At 43.7% G+C, this 22,979-nt stretch overlaps 2 protein-coding genes across 2 annotated transcripts in view; both read left to right on the top strand.

Moving 5' to 3' along the window:
- sspo (SCO-spondin) overlaps positions 1–3,287 on the top strand; it is a gene marked incomplete at both ends in the record, with an annotated part of 97,787 nt that extends 94,500 nt beyond the window's left edge. Inside the window, one exon of the mRNA XM_083901454.1 lies at positions 3,046–3,287. Within this exon, the coding sequence (XP_083757580.1) occupies positions 3,046–3,287 (242 nt within the window). The remainder of the gene's footprint in view (positions 1–3,045) is intronic.
- A 205-nt stretch (positions 3,288–3,492) lies between these two features.
- Positions 3,493–22,979, top strand: part of kcnh2b (potassium voltage-gated channel, subfamily H (eag-related), member 2b) — a gene marked incomplete at both ends in the record, with an annotated part of 165,352 nt that continues 145,865 nt past the window's right edge. The window contains 2 exons of the mRNA XM_083901425.1: positions 3,493–3,568; positions 22,436–22,666. Of these exons, the coding sequence (XP_083757551.1) occupies positions 3,493–3,568; positions 22,436–22,666 (307 nt within the window). The remainder of the gene's footprint in view (positions 3,569–22,435; positions 22,667–22,979) is intronic.

The following is a 22,979-nucleotide window of genomic DNA, read 5'->3' as shown; positions in this document are numbered from 1 at the left end:
AACATCATCATAAGCAGTAACAGCAGCAGCAGCAGTAACTTCAGCAGCAGCAGTAACATCATCATCAGCAGCAGTAACATCATCATCATCAGCAGTAACATCATCAGCAGCAGCAGTAACATCATCAGCAGCAGTAACAGCAGCGGCAACATCAGTAGCAGTAACATCAGCAGCAGTAACATCAGCAGCAGTAACATCATCATAAGCAGTAACTTCAGCAGCAGTAACATCAGCAGCAGCAGTAACATCAGCAGCAGTAACATCAGCAGCAGCAGTAACATCAGAAGCAGTAACATCAGCAGCAGAAGCAGTAACAACATCAGCAGCAGAAGCAGTAACATCAGCAGTAACATCAACAGCAGTAGTATGTATATATATACATACTATATACATATATATATGTATATATATATATATATATATATATATATGTATATATATATATATATGTATATATATGTATATATATATATATATATATATATATATATATGTATATATATATATATATGTATATATATATATATATGTATATATATAGTTTATATATACATATATATGGAGAGAGAGAGGGCTTTCTTGTGATCCTGCAGGCATCAGCATCATCATCATCATCATCATCATCATGGGAGGGAGGGGCAGACCCGGCTCTATGACGTCACTGATCAGCTGGAGAATCCCCATCAAAGCTCAACACACAACAAACCATCATCGTCATTGTACGGAGGAGGAGGAGGAGGAGGAGGAGGAGGAGGAGGAGGTCTTCATCACAGTGAGGTCAGAGGTTCTGCTTCTCTTCAATTAAGATAAATGTTACATGAGCCACTCAGTGTGTGTGTGTGCGTGCGTGTGTGTGCGCGTGTGTGCGTGCGTGTGTGCGTGCGTGTGTGTGTGTGTGTGCAGGTAATGGAACACCTGTTCGGCTCAGAGTCAGCAGCCGTTTGGCCGCAGTCGTGCAGCAGGTGTGTGTGTGTGTGTGTGTTCTTGTTCTTGCGGCATACTGAGGACCAGTGAGGGTTTTTAACCAACAAAGTGAGGACATTTTTACAATGTGAGGACATTTTGTCAGGTCCTCACTTTGTTTTCATTGAAATCACTTCCTTAGGTTGTAAACATGCTCTACTCTGTGTTTTTAACAGAGCTCCTCAATTTAGAACAAAAGCCCGTTTTCCAGCCCCGGTGTTTCACACACTTTTTGCTCTGGGGCTCCACCTGCAGACATGTTATGGAACTGCACCCAGTAGTTCTTTATAGATGTATTTCATGAAGTAGATATTTGTAATTGTGTTGATTTATTAAGTGGAAATGCTGGTCCTCACTTTGTCAGCACTTTTACCCAGTCCTCAGTATGCAGCAAGTACAAGAATGTGTGTGTGTGTGTGTGTGTGTGTGTGTGTGTGTGTGTGAGATAAAGCTTTCTCTTTCATTTTCCATCACCTGCCTCCTGATGTGAAAACAAAACCAGAAAAAAAAAAAAAAAAAATTCCCAATTTTTCCGCTGATTAAACTTCATTATAAAAATGTGCATGTGATGAAGATGATGATGATGATGATGATAGAATGATGTCATACTGACACTGGGACCAGTTCACTTTAAAAAAAATTTAATAAAAATACAAAGTTGTTCATTCTGTTATTGTTTTGATTTCGTCTTCTTCTACAGTTGTAAAAAGTGTGAGCAGCTGATGAGTGAAGGGTTAAAGAGGCGCAGCTCGACGGCGAGGAGGAAGACACACACACACACACACACACACACACACATTCTTGTACTTGCTGCATACTGAGTACTGGGTTGCTGACAAAGTGAGGACCAGCATTTCCACTTTATAAATCAACACAATTACAAATATCTACAAAGAACTACTGGTTGCAGTACCATAAAATGTCTGCAGGTGGTGCCCCAGAGCAAAAAGGGCTGGAAAACTTTTTTTTTATTTTTTTTATTTTTTCTTTTTGTCAAACATTTTACAAAAAAATCATTATTATGTCATCCAAAATTTGAAAAAAAAATTGACCAAAAATGTTTGGTCAAAAATTTGCCAAAAACGTCTTACTATACTATGTCGTCCAAAATGTGAAAAAAAAAATTTGACCCAACATTTTTGGTCCAAAATTTGACAAAAACGTCATACTATACTATGTCGATAAACATTTTTTTTTTAAATTTGACCAAAAAATTTTGGTCCAGAATTTGCCAAAAACGTCCTACTATACTATGTCGTCCAAAATTTGAAGAAAAAAAATTTGACCCAATATTTTTGGTCCAAAATTTGACAAAAACATCATACTATACTGTCGTCCAAAATTTAAAAAAAAATTACCAAAATTTTTTGGTCCACAATTTGCCAAAAACGTCTTACTATACTGTCGTACAAAATTTGAAAAAAAAAATTTGACCCAAAATTTTGGGTCCAAAATTTGACAAAAACGTCATACTATACTATGTCGACCAAAATTAAAAAAAATAAATACCAAAAATTTTTGGTTGTACATTTTACAAAAACGTCATACTATACTATGTCGACAAAAATTGTAAAAAAAATTTGACCAAAAAATTTTGGTCCAAAATTTACCTAAAACGTCTTAATATACTATGTCGTCCAAAATTTGAAAAAAAACATTGGACCCAAAATTTTTGGTCCAAAATTTGACAAAAACGTCATACTATACTATGTCATCCAAAATGTTATTTTATTTTCATACAAATTGAGTATAGCATGTTATAGCAACCTAAGGAAGTGGTTTCCATGAAAACAAAGTGAGGACCGACCAAAATGTCCTCACTCTGTAAAAATGACCTCACTTTGTTGGTTAAAAACCCTCACTGGTCCTCAGTATGCCGCAAGTACAAGAACCCACACACACACACACACACACACACACACACACACACACACACACACACACACACACAGCTGCTCCTCTCCTCTCATCACACGCGGTGCTTCAGACGCTCAGACAAACAGACGCTTCCTTCCTCCAACTATGGATCCACGGACGCGGTCTCTGTCTCGGCGTCAGTGTCAGCGTGTGTCCGCCTCACAGGAGCGGACTGTGGTGCAGGAGCAGAGACGGAGCTGAAGCTCGAACACCACCCTCGCCTCTGGGCTGAAGGAAGACGAACACACTCCTGCACCTCTCCGCCAGAAAAACTGGAGAGAGCCGCTCCATATCTGCCGTGCGCACCCGTGCGTCCTCCTCCTCCTCCTCCTCCTCCGCTCCTCATGCTGGACACCTGGACATCCACCTCCTCCAGCCTCCGTCTCTCTGAGGCTCAACTACTTTGAGGGGGGGAAACTTTTGGGCTCGCGGGATCACTGCAGCCGCACACACGGTTCAGTCTGGAGCTGACGGAGCGTCGTGCGCTCAGGCTGCGGTGGAGAATACGCAGCAGCAGCAGCAGCAGCAGCAGCAGCAGCAGCAGCGTCGGTGTGAGGACATCACCGCAAGTCCCGCAAAGTCTCTCAAAGTCCGCGGGTCACAGCTGCGAAGATGCCGGTTCGGCGGGGCCATGTGGCTCCGCAGAACACCTTCCTGGACACCATCATCAGGAAATTCGACAGCCAGAGTAAGAACACCATCCACTCATTCATTCATTCATTCATCCATACACTTTATTTACCAATGAACTGTGAGCTTATTAATAGTCTGATTGATGATGATGTTGTGTGTGACGTCACGTTAGTATCGACACAGTGTTTTCATGTCATGTTGACAGGATTCCTGCAAACCTCATCCTACATATATGCACATATACGCAGAGGCGGTTCTAGAGTCTGTAGGGGCCCTAAGGGGGGGCCCTTCCTTTCTGACCAACGAGAAATGTATTTCAGTTCAAAATGTATTTTTTTTTTCAAAATGAATGAAATAACATGGAAAAACCTTGTAATTAAAAAGTATGTGAAAATATAAATGTTAAGAACTATGCAATACTGTAAATAGCTTTTAAAAAACTATATAAACTTAGTATTAAAAAAAAAAAAAAGAACCCACATCATAAAACAATAGAAATAAATAGAACAATAAAATACGGTAAATAACTGAAAAAAACATATATAAACTGAGTAAAAAAAGATATGCATTACACTGTAAATAATCCTCTTCAGAACGATAACTTCACACAGGTTGAAGTGAGGTGGGGCCCCTTTAGGGAGGTGGGGCCCCTTTAGGGAGGTGGGGCCCCTTTAGGGAGGTGGGGCCCCTTTAGGGGGGGTTTCCTACTGAGATGTCATTGTTGTTTAAGGGGGACGGGGAGGCGGCTGCTCACTGCACATTTCAGTAAAAACAGGCTCTGAGTGTCGGGGGGGGGGGGCCCCCTATCAGCTCTGTTCACAAGCTGCGCCCCTGCATATACGTACACATTCATGTTTGTGTTTGGCCTGAACAACAACAACAACAATCAAGTGATTCACTTTGTCCTGATTGTTGATCTCAAAGCTGCTTCCTGTGTCAGGTGATGACGTGAAGTTTAAGTTGAGTGGATCTTTATCATCTGACGCTGGTGTGAGAAGATGAAAGGTGTTGAAACACACACACACACACACACACGTGTGTTGACGCGGCTGCTGTGGTTTGTAACAGTCAGGAGAAGAAGAAGTTCACACAGATGGTGAAGTGATGGATGTTAGTGTGAAGAAGAAGAAGAAGAGAACGAGTCAGAGTGAAGTCACTGATGTTAATGCTCTCAGCTCACTGTGTGTGTGTGTGTGTGTGTGTGTTTGTGTGTGTGTGTCTGTCTGTGTCAGTCTGTGTGTGTGTGTGTGTATGTGTCTGTGTCAGTCTGTGTGTGTGTGTGTCTGTGTCAGTCTGTGTGTGTGTGTGTGTGCGTGTGTGTGTGTGAGTCAGTCTGTGTGTGTGTGTCTGTGTCAGTCTGTGTGTGTGTGTGTGTGTGTCTGTGTCAGTCTGTGTGTGTCTGTGTCAGTCTGTGTGTGCGTGTGTGTGTGTCTGTGTCAGTCTGTGTGTGTGTCTGTGTCAGAGTGTGTGTGTGTCTGTGTCAGTATGTGTGTGTGTGTCTGTCAGTCTGTGTGTCTGTGTCAGTCTGTGTGTGTGTGTCTGTGTCAGTCTGTGTCTGTGTGTGTGTGTCTGTGTCAGTGTGTGTGTGTCTGTCAGTCTGTGTGTGGATGTCTGTGTGTGTGTGTCTGTCAGTCTGTGTCAGTCTGTCTGTCTCTGTGTCAGTCTGTGTGTGTGTCTGTGTCAGTCTGTGTGTGTGTCTGTGTCAGTCTGTGTGTGTGTGTCTGTCAGTCTGTGTGTCTGTGTCAGTCTGTGTCTGTGTCTGTGTGTGTGTGTCTGTGTCAGTCTGTGTGTGTCTGTGTGTGTGTGTGTGTCTCCCAAATCAAGCAACTTTGACCTTTCATATTATAAATATTTAATTATTTTACAACTACATTTACTATAAAGAAGCTGTGCATATATAAATATATATATATATGTATACATATATTTGTATATGTATGTATGTATATATGTATATATATATATATATATATGTATATATATATATATACGTAGACTGCTGGACATTGTTTTTGACGTAGACTCTGTTCCAGCCGCTCATGAATGATTGTGTTCATGGTCAAACCTGTGTTCAGAACAGCGCTGACTTTACTCATTTCCACTCCTTCATTAGTCTCCACACAGAGCTTCTCCCACTGGAGACACAAGAGTCTTCGCACATCGTTTTCACGCGTACGCGGCGACGAGTGCACGGCACCAGGAAACACACACTCCCGTACACACACTGTATGTAAAGTAAATGTAAAGCAGGAGCATCCCTACATACATGCAAATCATCCTCATCACGTTTCCTTCCCTTAACTGAAGCTGCTGGAGTTTCCACATTTAAGTTCACTTCAAATTCATATCCATTGCACGGATACATTTATAGCCCATAAATCACTGCATTGATCTCAATTAATCGTTCTATTGTGCAAAATAAAGCTAAGAAAGAGTCAATGAAGATAATGGATCGTCTGCATCGAAACACAAACATCCTTTATCCTGCACTGATTCTACCTCCTGCAGCTAGAACAGTAATGTGGAATATATCTGTTAAACCAGACAGAGTACAATAAGAAGAGAGGATACACCCACAGAGTACAATAAGAAGAGAGGATACACCCACAGAGTACAATAGGAAGAGAGGATACACCCACAGAGTACAATAAGAAGAGAGGATACAACCACAGAGTACAATAAGAAGAGAGGATACACCCACAGAGTACAATAAGAAGAGAGGATACAACCACAGAGTACAATAAGAAGAGAGGATACACCCACAGAGTACAATAAGAAGAGAGGATACAACCATAGAGTACAGTGAGAAGAGAGGATACAACCACAGAGTACAATAAGAAGAGAGGATACAACCACAGAGTACAGTGAGAAGAGAGGATACAACCACAGAGTACAATAAGAAGAGAGGATACAACCACAGAGTACAGTGAGAAGAGAGGATACAACCACAGAGTACAATAAGAAGAGAGGATACACCCACAGAGTACAATAAGAAGAGAGGATACACCCACAGAGTACAATAAGAAGAGAGGATACACCCACAGAGTACAATAAGAAGAGGGGATACACCCACAGAGTACAATAAGAAGAGAGGATACAACCATAGAGTACAGTGAGAAGAGAGGATACAACCACAGAGTACAATAAGAAGAGAGGATACAACCACAGAGTACAGTGAGAAGAGAGGATACAACCACAGAGTACAATAAGAAGAGAGGATACACCCACAGAGTACAATAAGAAGAGGGGATACAACCACAGAGTACAATAAGAAGAGAGGATACACCCACAGAGTACAATGAGAAGAGAGGATACACCCACAGAGTACAGTGAGAAGAGAGGATACAACCACAGAGTACAATAAGAAGAGAGGATACACCCACAGAGTACAGTGAGAGGAGAGGATACACCCACAGAGTACAATAAGAGAGGATACACCCACAGAGTACAATAAGAGAGGATTCTTACTGTACTCTGTGGGTGTATCCTACTCTGATCCTACATTTGTGATGTTTGTGCTGTCAGTCACACTGTGTGTGTGTGTGTGTGTGTGTGCGTGTCTCCCTGACGACGACAACAACAACAACAACAACAGCAACAACAATTAAAAAAGAAGTGGCAGAAACATTTCACTTCATGTGTTCTCAGCTCCTCGGTCCAATTACAAGCCTTAAAGCCACTGTGCTCCAGGGAGGATGCTATCATTCTACAGCTGAAGTACAAACACTCCATCGCTATGGCAACAGCCCCCATGACTCCCCCTCCCACACACACACACACACACACACACACACACACACACACACACACTAAGAGAAGGTGCAGTCTTTCTGTTTTTCTTTGCTCTGCATCGTTTGAAAATATATTCAGGGAGATTTTTAGAGGTTTTATATTTTAGAGAAGACACTTTCTCTGAAATAACACGTTTACCAGTGACCGTTAGTCTGATTGACGGTTGTAATGAACAACATGCACTGACTGAATATCCCATAAAGGTGTTTCTGTTAATATTGGTCAATATTCCACGGTCGGCCGAAAAGGCAGCAGGTTCACAAGTGTTGGCTTATTATTCCCATCAGAGGCGAGAGATTAAAGCCTCAGAGAGAAGACACTGCTGCGTGTGAAGTTATCGCTCTGCAGGTTGGACAATGAAGAGGATTATTTGCATATCTATCATATTATTTGCATTACATTAGTGTAATGCGTCTTTTTTACTCAGTTTATGTACGTTTTTTTCAGTTATTTACAGTATTTTATTGCTCGATATCATTGGTTCTCAAAGTGCGGCCCGGGGGCCAACAGCGGCCCGCAGAAACATTTCTGGCGGCCCCGCAATGAATTACAGTTGATAGTTTTAATCCAGTAGCGACTAAGCTTGTTAAATGTTTATTGGACATTACTGGATACAGACCAATAAGTGTAAACAAAAATACTGGGTATTTACCTGGTTTCTATATGGTGAATTTTAGTGTATTATTGTGTTATAAGCTGGTAATAAGCAGGTAGCTACAGCCCCCAATTACTAGCTATTTACCCAGTAAATATATGGTAACAGAAATGTGTTACTTGGTATTAACCTGTAATTAGAAGGTAAGAACAATGGCCAAAATACTGGGTAATTACCCAGTAAATTATAAAGCGTTATTATATTAACCCTTATATTACTTAACGCTAAACTGTAGAACTGTAATCTGGTCATTAAAATGATTACATATGGGATTTCTTTCTGTTTTTTTTCCTTTGGCGACCCTCAGTCCAATGTTTGGTTCCTAAATTGGCCTCAGGTATCAGAACTTTGAGAACCCCTGTTCTATATATTTGTATAGTTTTATAATGTGGGTTCTCTACAGTGTAATCGGTTTTATTTAAAGCTATTTACAGTATTTTATTGTTCTTTACATTTATATTTTCACATACTTTTTAATTACAAGGTTTTTTTTTATAACATAATGGTGATGAACACTGGTCTGAAGGGCCCCCCCCCCTTAGGGCCCCTACAGACTCTAGAATCGCCTCTGGCTGTGAGGAGACGTTTCACCTGCAAACTTTCCTCTTGGATTTGTCCGATTGGACTGTTCCTTGTGTTCCTTGTGTTCCTTGTGTTCCTTGCTCTCCTTGCTCTCCTTGCTCTCCACTTCTTATCTTTATCTTCGTCCTCCAGATGTTTTTTTTTTTTTTTGTCTTAGAAGATCTGCTGTTTCAGAGCGTTTCTAAATAAAGGCGGAATGAATCAACGCAGCACCGAGCGCTGCTTTCTCCTGTGCTTCGCTTTATTCCTCTGCTCCATCTGTTTGGCTCAGACGGCGTAAACACAGCGTTACACTGTCGCTAGAGTCAGGAGTGAGTCAGTGCCTCAACGTTGCACTTTATTGGTGTGAAGTCACACTGGTGTCCCCCCCCCCCCCCCCCCCGAGCCTTCCTCTCCTCGTCGTCTCCGTACATTTACGCCCACACTGAGGAACGCTCGTAAACGCCCTCTGCATCTTTCTGCTCTTTGTCTCGTTTGACAACCTGTTTCCATCTCTCTGCCGCGCCACCGATGCTAACTGCCGTCTGATCTCAGATCGCTACGCGGCCAGAATGGTAACACGGCACCTGCTAAAGAGTGTGTGTGTGTGTGTAGTTTTTCAAACTTAATATTCAATTAAGGCTGTTTTTTAGTGTGTATCTGCGTCATTACCTTGTTTATGAAGCCCTGAAGGTTCTAAACAAACAGTTCAGCCATTGCTGAGAACGCTGTGTTTTATTGTAATCTCGGGCTCAGCGAGATCTCTGAAAAAACCCGGTCCGGTTACGTAAACAGCGGTTCTCCTGAACAGCAGATCCTCCTGCTCCGGGCACTAGTCCGGGCACATCCGGTTGCGTACATTGAACCGCAGAAGAAGAATAACGTCCGTTGTGGAGGTGTTTCACGAGCGACAGTGTCTTCTGACTCTGGGTCTGACTCCGGGTCAAAGGTCGTCAAAGGGACTGAGGCGGGAAGTCGTGAAGAAGCTATTTTTAAACACTGTTAAAACAATGTTTTGATAATGAGGAGCAGTGCATCCATCGTTCCAGAGGGGGGAGCTGTGCTTCTGAGAGCGGGTGTGCTGATTATGTCACTTCCGGGTACTGGCCAATCACAAGACTCTGTCTTCTGGGGGTGAGAGTTGAGTCTGAAATATCGCAGCTGGGAAACAGCGTCAGAAAAGAGAATTTCTATCGGCTCATTTGGGGTGGGTTAGGGTTAGGCGTTCGTGTTTTTTGATTTGCGTCCGTGTTTTTTGATTTGCGTTCGTGTTTGGCACCTCAGGGCCACTGTAATTTTGGGTTATTTTGGCCACAGTGAATTGACATAGAGTTAAAAATCTTGAGAGTCTTGTTGTTGTTGCAGCTGTGATGTTAAAGTGGAGTAAAGAGTCTCGCCGTAGTTTCAGTCTCCAGTCAAGGACACTGTGATAAGGACGGATATATAAGCCGCTGTGGGGAGGATTAAACCTGTGACCCTGTGACTGGAAAACAATGATAACATGGTTTTAGTGTAGGAACGCTAATCTACATGAAGCACCTGCAGCCAGGTTTCCACGTCCCTCTTTAACGGATGCGGTCGATCGCGTTGTCATTTCATCGCAGTGTTCGGTGAAGCCGGTGAAGCTGCTGAAGCTGGTGAAGCTGGTTCTCTCCTGTGTGAGCGTGAGCTCCATAAAAGCTGCCGACGGCCTGAAGCGAGAACGTTGAGTCAAAGCTGAGTGTTTGAGACGCAGATCCTCAGATCAACACACAGAAGCAGCTTCTAATTGGCTGTACTTTTATTCAAGACTGAAGCATCAAACACATGTAGCAGCAGCAGCAGCAGCAGCAGGTTGTTGAAGCACAGAAGATGTTTAATACCATCATGTTAAAGTGGGAAAAGCAGCAAAAATAAAATCAAAGAGAGAAAATGGAACAAAGAGTTCAGGGATCAGAGATTTACGACAATTTTCGTGTTTGTTGTTTTGCGTTCGTGTTTTTTGATTTGCGTTCGTTTTTTGTTTTGCGTTCGGGTTATTTGATTTGCGTTCATTTTTTTTGATTTGCGTTTTATGTTTTGCTTTCGTGTTTTTTGTTTTGCGTTTTTTTTTAATCTGCCTTCATGTTTTTTGATTTGTGTTTATGTTTTTTGTTTAGCGTTCTTGTTTTTTGTTTTGTGTTTTTTGTTTTGCGTTCGTGTTTTTTGATTTGCGTTTTTTGTTTTGCGTTCGTGTTTTTTGATTTGCGTTTTTTGTTTAGCGTTTTTTGTTTAACGTTCTTGTTTTTTGTTTTGTGTTCGTGTTTTTTGTTTTGCTTTCACGTTTTTTGATTTGCGTTAGTGTGTTTTGTTTTGCGTTCTTGTTTTGTTTTGCGTTCGTGTTTTTTGATTTGCGTTCGTGTTTTTTGATTTGCGTTCGTGTGTTTTGTTTTGCGTTCGTGTGTTTTGTGTTTTTTGATTTGCGTTCGTGTTTTTTGATTTGCGTTGGTGTTTTGCACCACAGGGCCACCGTCATTTTGGGTTATTTTGGCCACAGTGAATTGACATATAGTTAAAAATCTTGAGAGTCTTGTTGTTGTTGTTGCAGCTGTGATGTTAAAGTGGAAAAAGCAGTGTTTTTGTGTGTTTTTAAGCCATAAAGCTGTGATATGACGTGTTTTACCGCAGTGTTTTTATAGAAAGCAAACCCTCGCTGTTCTGATAAATCAACTTAACTGCGACGGCAGAGGAAGAGTTGACAAAGTGCGCCGAGAAATCCTCACAACATCCTCTCTGGAGCAGTGTTTGTGCAGAATATTAAGGTAAACGCTGTGATTTAACGACACGTTGCACATAAACGTCGTAAGTTTAGCGGCTGTTCTGCTCTCTGTCTCCCTCTGTGTCTGTCAGTGGAAGTGCAGCCTCACAGCAGTCATAACAGTGAGAGTCTTCCTCTCCTTCATCTCTGACAGGGCCGGCCCAAGCCTTCATGGGGCCCTAAGCAAAATATGACTTTTGGGGCCCTCTGTTACTGCCAATAATAATGATTATTGATCATTCACACACTTACTATACTAAAGCTATTCTACTTATTCTACTGTGTCACGAATACGAATACACTTGTAAAACTAAATGTGAGAACTTTTTGTTTGACACCAGATTTGGAAACTTACAGAAAAATCTTTCAATTAATATTTGGCAAACTCAGCAACTCCCCCTACTGGCGACACAGAGAATCAATACATAAAACCAACCGGTTTATAAATAAAATATTAAGATATTAAGAAAATCGGAAAATGTGCACAATCTTTGGGGGGGGGGGGATTCAAAATACACTCCTGTAATACAAATATTTGACTTTTTTATGTAAAAACAACACAGTGCTAAATAAAATAAACAAATAAATATCAAACAAATGCTGAAATAATAATGTAAATCAACAGAGGCACCTGGAACAAGGTCATAAAAATGGTTTATAAATAAAATATAAAGTTAAATAATCACATCTGACAACTATGTAAAAACTGAGAAAAAGCTTTGGTAAAAATGGGGAGAAGAGACGTCAGCGTATGCAGACAAACTCCTCCTCCTCTTCCTCCTCCTCCTCTTCCTCCTCTTCCTCCTCCTCCTCTTCCTCCTCTCACACCTTTGACTTACCTGTACTTGTCACAGCTTTATCTGTCGACAGCTGCTCCTTCACTCTCGTCCTCTCATTCATCAAGTCTCTCTCTCTCCTGAAACTCCATTACACCTCTATCATCCACTCTTTCTTTCTTTCTTTCTTTTTCCTTCTTTCTTTCTTTCTTTCTTTCTTTCTTTCTTTCTTTCTTTCTTTCTTTCTTTCTTTCTTTCGTGTTTGAACGTCCTGTCTCAGTCAGTGTTCCACCCTGAGGAGACCAGCTAAGACCCCAGAGTCTCCAGCGTCCTGGGGATTAGACCTCGTGTGCATAAATCTGCATAACCCTAATTACGGCAGGAAGAGACGCTGCGTTCACTGTCGTCGGACACTTCAGAGTCAAACAGTCCATTAAAGACTGCAGTGATTATGGGATTATCGCTCTTAACCACTGTCAGGTGACCTTCAGACGCTTTAGCATGGTTCTATTTACAAGGAAGAAGACGCTGTGATGTCTCTGCTGCTGTAGAACCAGAGACACTGTGATGTCTCTGCTGCTGTAGAACCAGAGACACCGTGATGTCTCTGCTGTAGAACCAGAGTGGCTGCGATGTCTCTGCTGTAGAACCAGAGACACTGTGATGTCTCTGCTGTAGAACCAGAGACACTGTGATGTCTCTGCTGCTGTAGAACCAGAGACACCGTGATGTCTCTGCTGCTGTAGAACCAGAGACACCGTGATGTCTCTGCTGTAGAACCAGAGTGGCTGCGATGTCTCTGCTGTAGAACCAGAGACACTGTGATGTCTCTGCTGTAGAACCAGAGTGGCTGCGATGTCTCTGCTGTGGAACCAGAGACGACGTGACGTCTCTGCTGTAGAACCAGAGACACTGTGATGTCTCTGCTGCTGTAGAACCAGAGACGCTGTGATGTCTCTGCTGTAGAACCAGAGACGCAGCGATGTCTCTACTGAAGAAACAGAGACGCAGTGATGTCTCTACTGAAGAACCAGAGACGCTGTGATGTCTCTACTGCAGAACCAGAGACTCTGTGATGTCTCTGCTGTAGAACCAGAGACTCTGTGATGTCTCTGCTGTAGAACCAGAGACTCTGTGATGTCTCTGCTGTAGAACCAGAGACACTGTGATGTCTCTGCTGCTGTAGAACCAGAGACGCTGTGACGTCTCTGCTGCTGTAGAACCAGAGACGATGTGATGTCTCTACTGAAGAACCAGAGACGCAGTGATGTCTCTACTGAAGAACCAGAGACGCAGTGATGTCTCTGCTGCTGTAGAACCAGAGACACTGTGATGTCTCTGCTGCTGTAGAACCAGAGACGCTGTGATGTCTCTGCTGTAGAACCAGAGACGATGTGATGTCTCTACTGAAGAACCAGAGACGCAGTGATGTCTCTACTGAAGAACCAGAGACGCAGTGATGTCTCTACTGAAGAACCAGAGACGCAGTGATGTCTCTGCTGCTGTAGAACCAGAGACACTGTGATGTCTCTGCTGCTGTAGAACCAGAGACGCTGTGATGTCTCTGCTGTAGAACCAGAGACGCTGTGATGTCTCTACTGAAGAACCAGAGACGCAGTGATGTCTCTACTGAAGAACCAGAGACGCTGTGATGTCTCTGCTGTAGAACCAGAGACTCTGTGATGTCTCTGCTGTAGAACCAGAGACTCTGTGATGTCTCTGCTGTAGAACCAGAGACACTGTGATGTCTCTGCTGCTGTAGAACCAGAGACGCTGTGATGTCTCTGCTGTAGAACCAGAGACGATGTGATGTCTCTACTGAAGAACCAGAGACGCAGTGATGTCTCTACTGAAGAACCAGAGACGCAGTGATGTCTCTACTGAAGAACCAGAGACGCAGTGATGTCTCTGCTGCTGTAGAACCAGAGACACTGTGATGTCTCTGCTGCTGTAGAACCAGAGACGCTGTGATGTCTCTGCTGTAGAACCAGAGACGCAGTGATGTCTCAACTGAAGAACCAGAGACGCTGTGACGTCTCTGCTGCTGTAGAACCAGAGACACTGTGATGTCTCTGCTGTAGAACCAGAGACACTGTGATGTCTCTGCTGCTGTAGAACCAGAGACACTGTGATGTCTCTGCTGCTGTAGAACCAGATACACTGTGATGTCTCTGCTGTAGAACCAGAGACACTGTGATGTCTCTGCTGCTGTAGAACCAGAGACACTGTGATGTCTCTGCTGCTGTAGAACCAGAGACGCTGTGATGTCTCTGCTGTAGAACCAGAGACGCTGTGATGTCTCTACTGAAGAACCAGAGACGCAGTGATGTCTCTACTGAAGAACCAGAGACGCAGTGATGTCTCTACTGAAGAACCAGAGACGCAGTGATGTCTCTGCTGCTGTAGAACCAGAGACACTGTGATGTCTCTGCTGCTGTAGAACCAGAGACGCTGTGATGTCTCTGCTGTAGAACCAGAGACGCTGTGATGTCTCTACTGAAGAACCAGAGACGCAGTGATGTCTCTACTGAAGAACCAGAGACGCTGTGACGTCTCTGCTGCTGTAGAACCAGAGACACTGTGATGTCTCTGCTGTAGAACCAGAGACACTGTGATGTCTCTGCTGCTGTAGAACCAGAGACACTGTGATGTCTCTGCTGCTGTAGAACCAGAGACTCTGTGATGTCTCTGCTGTAGAACCAAAGATGCCTTGACGTCTCTGCTGCAGAACCAGAGAACCAGAGACGCCTTGATGTCTCTGTTGTAGAACCAGAGACGCTGTGATGTCTCTGCTGTACACGAATGTCCAGAGTGTCTTCTGTAGACGTTTGCATTTACATGCAGTCTCTGGAGAACGTCTGGAGAACGTCTGGAGAACGTCTGGACTTGAGAAGTGTGTCTGAAAGCAGCTACATTGACATTAGCATGCTAGTATTGTTCGTAAACAGCAGCCTATCGTAAAGGGAAACTCGTCGGGGTTTATTTAGATTTTACGGCTCTGGAATTGTCAAAAAATGTTCAGTGAGTTAAGTTCTGAACGTCTTAAGGTGAGTTAACTGCTGTCTTTTAAACTCTTATTATTGTTAGGTTTCTTTGCAGCATATGCAGATGTTGTTGAGACGTGAATACAGAGTGTCCCAGAGAGCATTTGTTCTGTGCTTATAAACAGAGCTGAGAGGAGATTTTCTGCACTGTTTACAAAGACATTTATATTCAGTTATTTTCCCTCTTTCTTACGAGCGAATAAGTCACAAAAAACCCAAAACAAGCTAAATAAAAAATAGACTTGCCACAGCAGCACAAGCAGCTCTTGTTTTTGCTGCTGTTGCAGATGAAGTGACAGCAGGATTCTCTCTTCATAATAAACCAGCGCTAACGTGTTATCGATGCGTTCTGCAAAAACACAACCGTGAAGGCCGCGGTCGTCGAAATCACGACATCGGCTCACGGTTGTGAAGACACAGAGGAACAGTCCAACACTCTGATGATCTGCGACAGGAACATGATGATTATTCCTGTAATACTGACGTGTTTTTCGATGATGACTCGAGGACTTCTATTTTCAGTCCTGCTGAGGGAAATTTCTGGGATGGAAACTCCTCCTTCTTACAATCACATGACTCAGTGGGCTGTTAAATTAGAGTCTGAGGTCTAATACTAAGTGTTTTACAGAGGTGGAAAGTAACGAAATACATTTACTCAAGTTACTTAGGATCATTTGAGGCGACGAAATGAGCCATTTAGAGTCTAAACATGTGGTTTGTGGACGCTCGGTGTTCACCGTTGTCCCTCGACGCAGCCATTCTCAACCTTGGGGTCCCGACCCCAATTGGGGTCGCGAGATGATTTCTGGGGGTCAACAAATCATTTTGGAAAAAATATATATTTTTTTAAAAATCAAAATTAATGTAGCGTCCAATCAGACGTTAGAATGACGAAGAGCGGTTGGGCTGAAAAAAAGTACACTGGATACACCAGCTTTTCACCACCTGACCCCTCATTTTTATTAGCGCTGCTCTGATGGTCAATATTGAAACAGTACAGCCATGTTTTTGAGCTTAAAATTAATTAGTACAGTCAAGAATAGTTTCCACCCCCGCAAAAAAAAAAACTAGACAAAATTTGACACTAAACCTCGACAGTCGACTCTCAAAATGCCGTGTAATTCCCGTCCCTAGTTATCGTTTCATTTCATTAAGAAGAAAAAGAAAGTTTGCGTTATTATTTGTTTACATTTTAACTGGCTCAACTACCAGCAACACGATGGGATGTAGCGACAATTGTCGGTCGATTACTCGCGTGAAAAGTTACCCTCTCGATGCTGCTGTGTGTTTTTCAAAAAATCCAAAAGTGTTTCTAAATAAAAATGAATGTAGCGACGTAGCCAACGGTGTATTGATCCGGCGTTGTTTCAGCACCACGGACAGTGCTTTATCCATCATACCTATCATGCGTTCACACCGGCGTGTGTGTGTGTGTGTGTGTGTGGATGGCGGGGGGGAGGGGGGGCGGGGTCGCGGACAGCCGTGCGTGTTAAAATTGGGGTCGCGACTCAAAAAGGTTGAGATCCACTGCCTTTGACGGAGTGACGCAGAACAGGAGTAACCTACGCAGAGCGCTGTGCGCGGGAGAATACTGTGGCCTTCATTTCCTGTCTGTCTCTAGATGGCGGAAAAAAAATGTCGAGTCCATCTCTGCGTTTGTTCAGCGCGTCTACTTCCTGTTTGTCTCCGCGCTCGTTTGTCCTTAATCTCACTCTGTGTTTATCTCAGCGTCTCTCTGGTGCTCGCAGGCGCAGAGCTGATATGTCGACTTGCGCCTCCAGCATACGGGGCTTCCCTCCTTATCCACCTACGCAGGGTACTCGGGGAGACTCCACACACACACACACACACACACACACACACACACACACACACAGGCAGACTGAAAAGCCTCCCAGGTCTGGTCTTAGTAAATTATTCAGTCTGCGTTGGTGGGTTTATGAGTCAGTGTATGTGTGTGTCTTAGATCTGTGTGTGTGTGTGTGTGTGTGTGTGTGTGTGTGTGTGTGTGTGTGTGTGTGTGTGTGTGTGTGTGTGTGTGTGTGTGTGTGTGTGTGTGTGTGTGTGTGTGTGTGTGTGTGTGTGTGTGTGTGTGTGTGTGTGTGTGTGTGTGTGTGTGAATATGAAATGGTGTTTTCCTCCCGAGAAGCAGCAGCTTGTTTTTAATCAGCCTCTCCATCAGCCTCTCTCTGCCTTCAGAAACGCTCATTAGAGGGAAATTGCTCGGAGGAAGCGGTCAGTGATGTGAGGGGGGGGGGGGTGATGGGCGTCTTTGTATTTGATTGACAGCTATCGCTACAAGGCGTCGGCAGCGGAGACGAACGTCAGACTGAAGGAGAGCATTCGTAAAAACCAGGAAGTCTCCTGAGATCTGAGTCTCTGATGATGACGACGACGATGTGCTCACTCTCAGCTAGTTGCTAAATCGTTAGCATCACAGTCAATACTTCATTCACACATGACACACATTGATCTTGGTGGTGTTGTTTGCCTTGGCCGTGAACATGCTGGTGGAATGCAGAGGCCTTCTAAGTAAAAGGGGGGGGGCTGGGGGGGCTGCGGGGCTGGGGGGGGGGGGGGGGGGGGGGCAACAACAGCTGAAGGTGGAGCTCGGAAAAACAGCAACTCAAATTTCCATCTCCCGTCGCAGAGACATGGTTCTTGTGTTGGAAACATGGAGGCAGGTGGTCGTGCTGGAGTTGACTGGACGGATGAGGCCACTGAGAGAAAGAGGGGCCAAGTGTGAGGAGCTGGTATGGAACCAAAGGCGGGGGGAGGGGGGGGGGGGGGGAATCTGTGGAAATACATGAGCGACTTAAGGCCACGTCATACTTCTCTCCGACTGCGTAACCACGGAGACACCTCCAGCCTTCACACTTCTGCGTCGTGGTGACGGACACGCGCTGCAATTACCCGCCCGATCAGTAGGGGTCGCTGCGCAAGATTGTTGTGCTTCTGGCTACAGTGAGCAATGGTGTCCGAGAGAGAAAGAGAGAGAAAGACTGTTGTTGTTGAAACAGTGGCCGTTTCTCACTTTTCTGTGTCACGGAACGCAAGTTTTAAGATAATTTGAGGCGAGAAATTTAGCCATTTAGAGTCTAAACGTGTGCTGTGTGTGTTAAGATATGACGTATTTATAGTTTGGCAGCGACGTTGTCGGCGGTGATCGGCTCCGCCCTCTGTGGACGCTCGGTGCGCACTGTGAGCCGGCACGGAGCGGCGACATCTCGGCCTGTTCCTGAGGACCAATCGCAGCTCTTGCCGTCTCCGGTGTCCCTTGACGGAGTGACGGACACTTGAAAAATATTTCGTGCAGCCGGAGACGACGCAGAGGGCTTTACGCAGGAGTATAAATTGGGCTTTACACACAAGTCTGGGTCGCCTGGGCGAGGGTGTTTGACGGCGAAAGACCTCACTTTTATTTTTTCAGTTCATCATTGTGTGTGTGTGTGTGTGTGTGTGTGTGTGTAGAGTCTAAATACAGTCATGCAAACATGCCTCTTGAACTCTCCAGCCCTCTAAGTGAGTCAGACTCTTTTAAAGACTTAACCAGCTGAAAACCACTTATCCAGAGGCTGGAAAATTAAATGTACAACACACACACGCACGCACGCGCACACACACACTCTGCCATTGTATAACTCAGTGCTCAGTGCAGCCAGACACAAACCCATCAGGTTTTATGAGCCTTTGAGAGCTGTAGCTGTAGCTGTAGCAGCAGCAGCAGCAGACGATCAAGTGCGTCCACATGACTGATCTCTGCTGTTCCACTGGTTTATGTCTCTCAGGTGAATGAGCTGTCGAGTCCAGGATGGACAGCTTTAATAGACGACGGGAGAGGGGAACGACTGGAGTTGTGCGTTTATGGCCACGCGTGTTTTCAGTGTTTGTAGTAGACAGTTTTTGGTCCTTGTAGCATATTTTTGCCGAGCGTGAGGAGAGAACGAGAAGTCTTTGGTTAGCGTTAAGCCCAATTTATACTCCTGCGTAAAGTCTCTCTCTGCGTCGTCTCCGACTGCACGGAATGTTTTTTAAGTGTCCGTCACTCCGTCAAGGGACAACGGAGACGGCAAGAGCTGCGATTGGTCCTCAGGACAGGCCGAGATATCGCTGCTCTGTGCCGGCTCACAGTGAGCACCGAGCGTCCACAGAGGCGGAGCTGATCACCGCCGACAACGTCTCTGCCAAACTATAAATACGTCATATCTTAACACACACAGCACATGTTTAGACTCTAAATGGACAATTTCTCGCCTCAAATGATCTTAAAACTGCGTTCCGTGACACAGAAGAGTGAGAAACGGCCACTGTTTCAACAACAACAACAGTCTTTCTCTCTCGGACGCCATTGCTCACTGTAGCCAGAAGCACAACAACCTTGCGCAGCGACCCCTGCTGATCGGGCAGGGAATTGCAGTGACACAGAAGTATGAAGGACGCTGAAAATCTGCTGAAACGACGTAACATGACGTTGTTTTGGAGCGAGATAAAAATAGATTGCAGATTCACGACAGAGCTTTTTTAGGGTTTGCAGCGAGTCCACGGCACTCTCTACTAACTCAATGTTTATGTGAAAACCTGAAAACTGTCCCTCCATGAAAAGGAAATTCCTCCGTCTTGCGGTCGTCGTATGGCGTCCACCAACAGTCCTGTCTCCTTCAGGGTCAGAGACTGTCTTCAAACTTGCTTTTTTTCACTGATGTCCATGAATGAAAACTTAAAGCAATGATGTGTTTTGCTTGAATCTTTCTGACCAGTGGAGAAGTTGGAGTCGATGATGCGCGATAACTCTGCTCCTTTAAACCATTGTTTGCCAACCCCGGTCCTCGGGGGACTCTGCCCTGCCATGTTTTAGATGTTGCCCTGCTCCGAAAACACCTGATTCAGATGAAACATTACATCTTTGAAAAAAATTATTAACAAAATTTGAAACACATTTAAAAAAAAAAAAAAAATTGAAAAAAATTGACACAAATTAGAAAAAATATTGGAAAAAAAATGGCCAAAATTTGAAAAATATATATTTTTAAAAAATTGACAAAAGTTGAAACATTAAATGTTTTTATTTTTCTTGACAAATTATCAATAATTTTGGATTTTATGATTTTTAAATGTTGTCATTATTATTATTATTATTATTGTTTATAATGACAAAATTTGAAAAAAAAAATAAAAAAGTTAATTATCAGGCTTCTGCAGAGCTTGATGACAGCTCACCATTGACTTTAATCAGGTGTTTTTGGAGCAGGGTAGCATGTAAAACATGGCAGGGCTGTGTTCCCCGAGGACCAGGGTTGGGAAACACTGCTTCAATCCATTTAAAAGTGTGTGAATAGCCTTTATTATTCATTATCTGCCGTCTTTTATTGATCTCTTTTCTTTTTTCCTCCTCAACGCTGTGCTTCTTTTTCATCCACACTTTACTGATGACTGTTAATGAGGGCAGCGTTCCTCTCAGAGGGTTCTGTTTGTGAGAGGAGAAGAAGAAGGAGCTCTTCAGAGGCTTCAGACTCTTTAGTGGAGGCCGTATATCAGTCAAATAAACCTAATGCAGAGCAGACACAGACTCACGTGTGGACATAAACCTACGCCGTGTCTTTGTATTTGTTCCCATGAGATTCACTCACTCTGCTCTAACAGGAGAAGTTTATTCACTATTCATTACACATAAAGTGAGTGTGTGTGTGTGTGTGTGTGTTCTTGTATTCGCGGCATACTGAGGACCAGTGAGGGTTTTTAACCAACAAAGTGAGGTCATTTTTACGGAGTCAGGACATTTTGGCCGGTCCTCACTTTGTTTTCATTGAAATCACTTCCTTAGGTTGCTATAACATGCTATACTCAATTTGTCAAAAAAAATGTTTTCACATTTTGGACGACATAGTATAGTATGACGTTTTTGTCAAATTTTGGACCCAAAATTTTGGTCAAATTTTTTTTTTTCAAATTTTGGACGACATAGTAGAAGTATGATGTTTTTGTAAAATTTTGGACCAAAAATTAATTAAAAAAATCGAAAAAGTTTTCCAGCCCTTTTTGCTCTGGGGCTCCACCTGCAGACATTTTATGGTACTGCACCCAGGAGTTCTTTGTAGATGTCATTCATGAAGTATATATTTGTAATTGTGTTGATTTATAAAGTGGAAATGCTGGTCCTCACTTTGTCAGCAACCCAGTCCTCAGTATGCAGCAAGTACAAGTGTGTGTGTGTGTGTGTGTGTGTCCTTGTACTTGCGGCATACTGAGGACCAGTGAGGGTTTTAACCAACAAAGTGAGGTCATTTTTACGGAGTGAGGACATTTTGGCCAGTTCTCACTTTGTTTTCAATGAAATCACTGATTTCATAGGTTGCTATAACATGCTATGCTCAATTTGTCAAAAAAAATTTGGTCGACATAGTATAGTTACTCGTTTTGTCAAATTTTGGACCAAAAATGTTGGGTCAAATTTTTTTTTTTCAAATTCCGTTTATATTGATTCTCCGTACAGCAGCTCGTCCCTGAACTTGATCTGTTTTCACTTCGGTCACCTTCTCATGTTCACCTTCAACTACACACACTTGTTTTCCTTTGATCAGGTTTCATTTATATTTTGTGAATTTGTGGTGAACATTTTATTTTTTTTTTTGCTATTTGTCAAATCAAAAGAGTCCCTTTGCAGTGCAGTGAGAAAAGCTGAATAATAACAGACACAAACACGAAAAATCCTCTATGACAGAACTGAGTAACAATCTGAGACGAGAGCTTCAAACTGTGGTGTGTTGTGGAAATGAAATGCAGACTTCTGACGGCCGAGGTTTTAAGGTTTTATTTTCTTTGCACTACACGCTAGTGGTCGAAGATGAAGAAAGAGCCAGAGGATGGCGAGAGCTAAACTTTTATACCTTAGGAACGCCCCCTTTCACATCCCTTTGTCTGTTGAAGGGGTCTGCCCCTCCAGGCCGTGCTTTCACAGCCCTATGTCTGTTGAAGGGGTCTGCCCCTCCAGGCCGTGCTTTCACAGCCCTCTGTCTGTTGAAGGGGTCTGCCCCTCCAGGCCGTGCTTTCACAGCCCTTTGTCTACGGCCAGAGGTATCCTGCAGGATGTTGTATTTAGGTGCATCTTGTGTTAGGAAAAGGGTGTTGGGCCGCTCCAGCTCTGAGACAAAGACGTTGGATTTGCCGTTACAGGTTACAGCGTCTAAATGTGCGCACGTTTGAGGATGAACAAATGTTGAGAAGCTTATATATATATTTTATATTATCGTAGCGGTCCACTCTCAGCTACACTTCAGCACCGTTCACTGCATGAATTCAACGTCTCGTTTTCCGCCCACAGGTCGCAAGTTTGTCATCGCCAATGCCAGAGTGGAGAACTGCGCCATCATCTTCTGCAACGACGGCTTCTGCCACATGTGCGGTTATTCCCGCGCAGAGATCATGCAGAAGCCGTGCACGTGCAACTTCCTGTACGGACCGGACACCAAACGACTCGCCATCGCCCAGATGGCTCAGGCCCTGCTGGGGTCAGAGGAGAGGAAAGTGGAGATCAACCTCTACCGCAAAGACGGTAAGAAGACAAAGTGTGGATCTGTGTGTGTGTGTGTGTGCAGCTGAGTGCAGTGAATCCACGAGGAATGAGTGTGTGTTTGTGCTTCAGCTCATGGAGACTTTCAGAAGACTCGTGTGTGAATGTGTGTTTTTGGCACTTTAAAATAGATTTGTTTGAACGTTGACCTTGTTATTTATTTGTGTTGTTGTTGGCATGCACCAGCTCGTGTGTGTGTGTGTGTATGTGTGTGTGTGTGTGTGTGTGTGATTGACTCGACTCCTGTTACCGAGTCTTTTGTGGATCCTGTCTCTTGCACCTTTGTCTGTGCCAG

Source organism: Microchirus variegatus, assembly GCF_963457635.1.
Source record: "Microchirus variegatus genome assembly, chromosome: 15".
Classification (NCBI taxonomy): Eukaryota; Metazoa; Chordata; class Actinopteri; order Pleuronectiformes; family Soleidae; genus Microchirus; species Microchirus variegatus.
The sequence above is the reverse complement of the archived record's forward strand: the minus strand, read 5'-3'. Positions and strand labels throughout refer to the sequence as shown.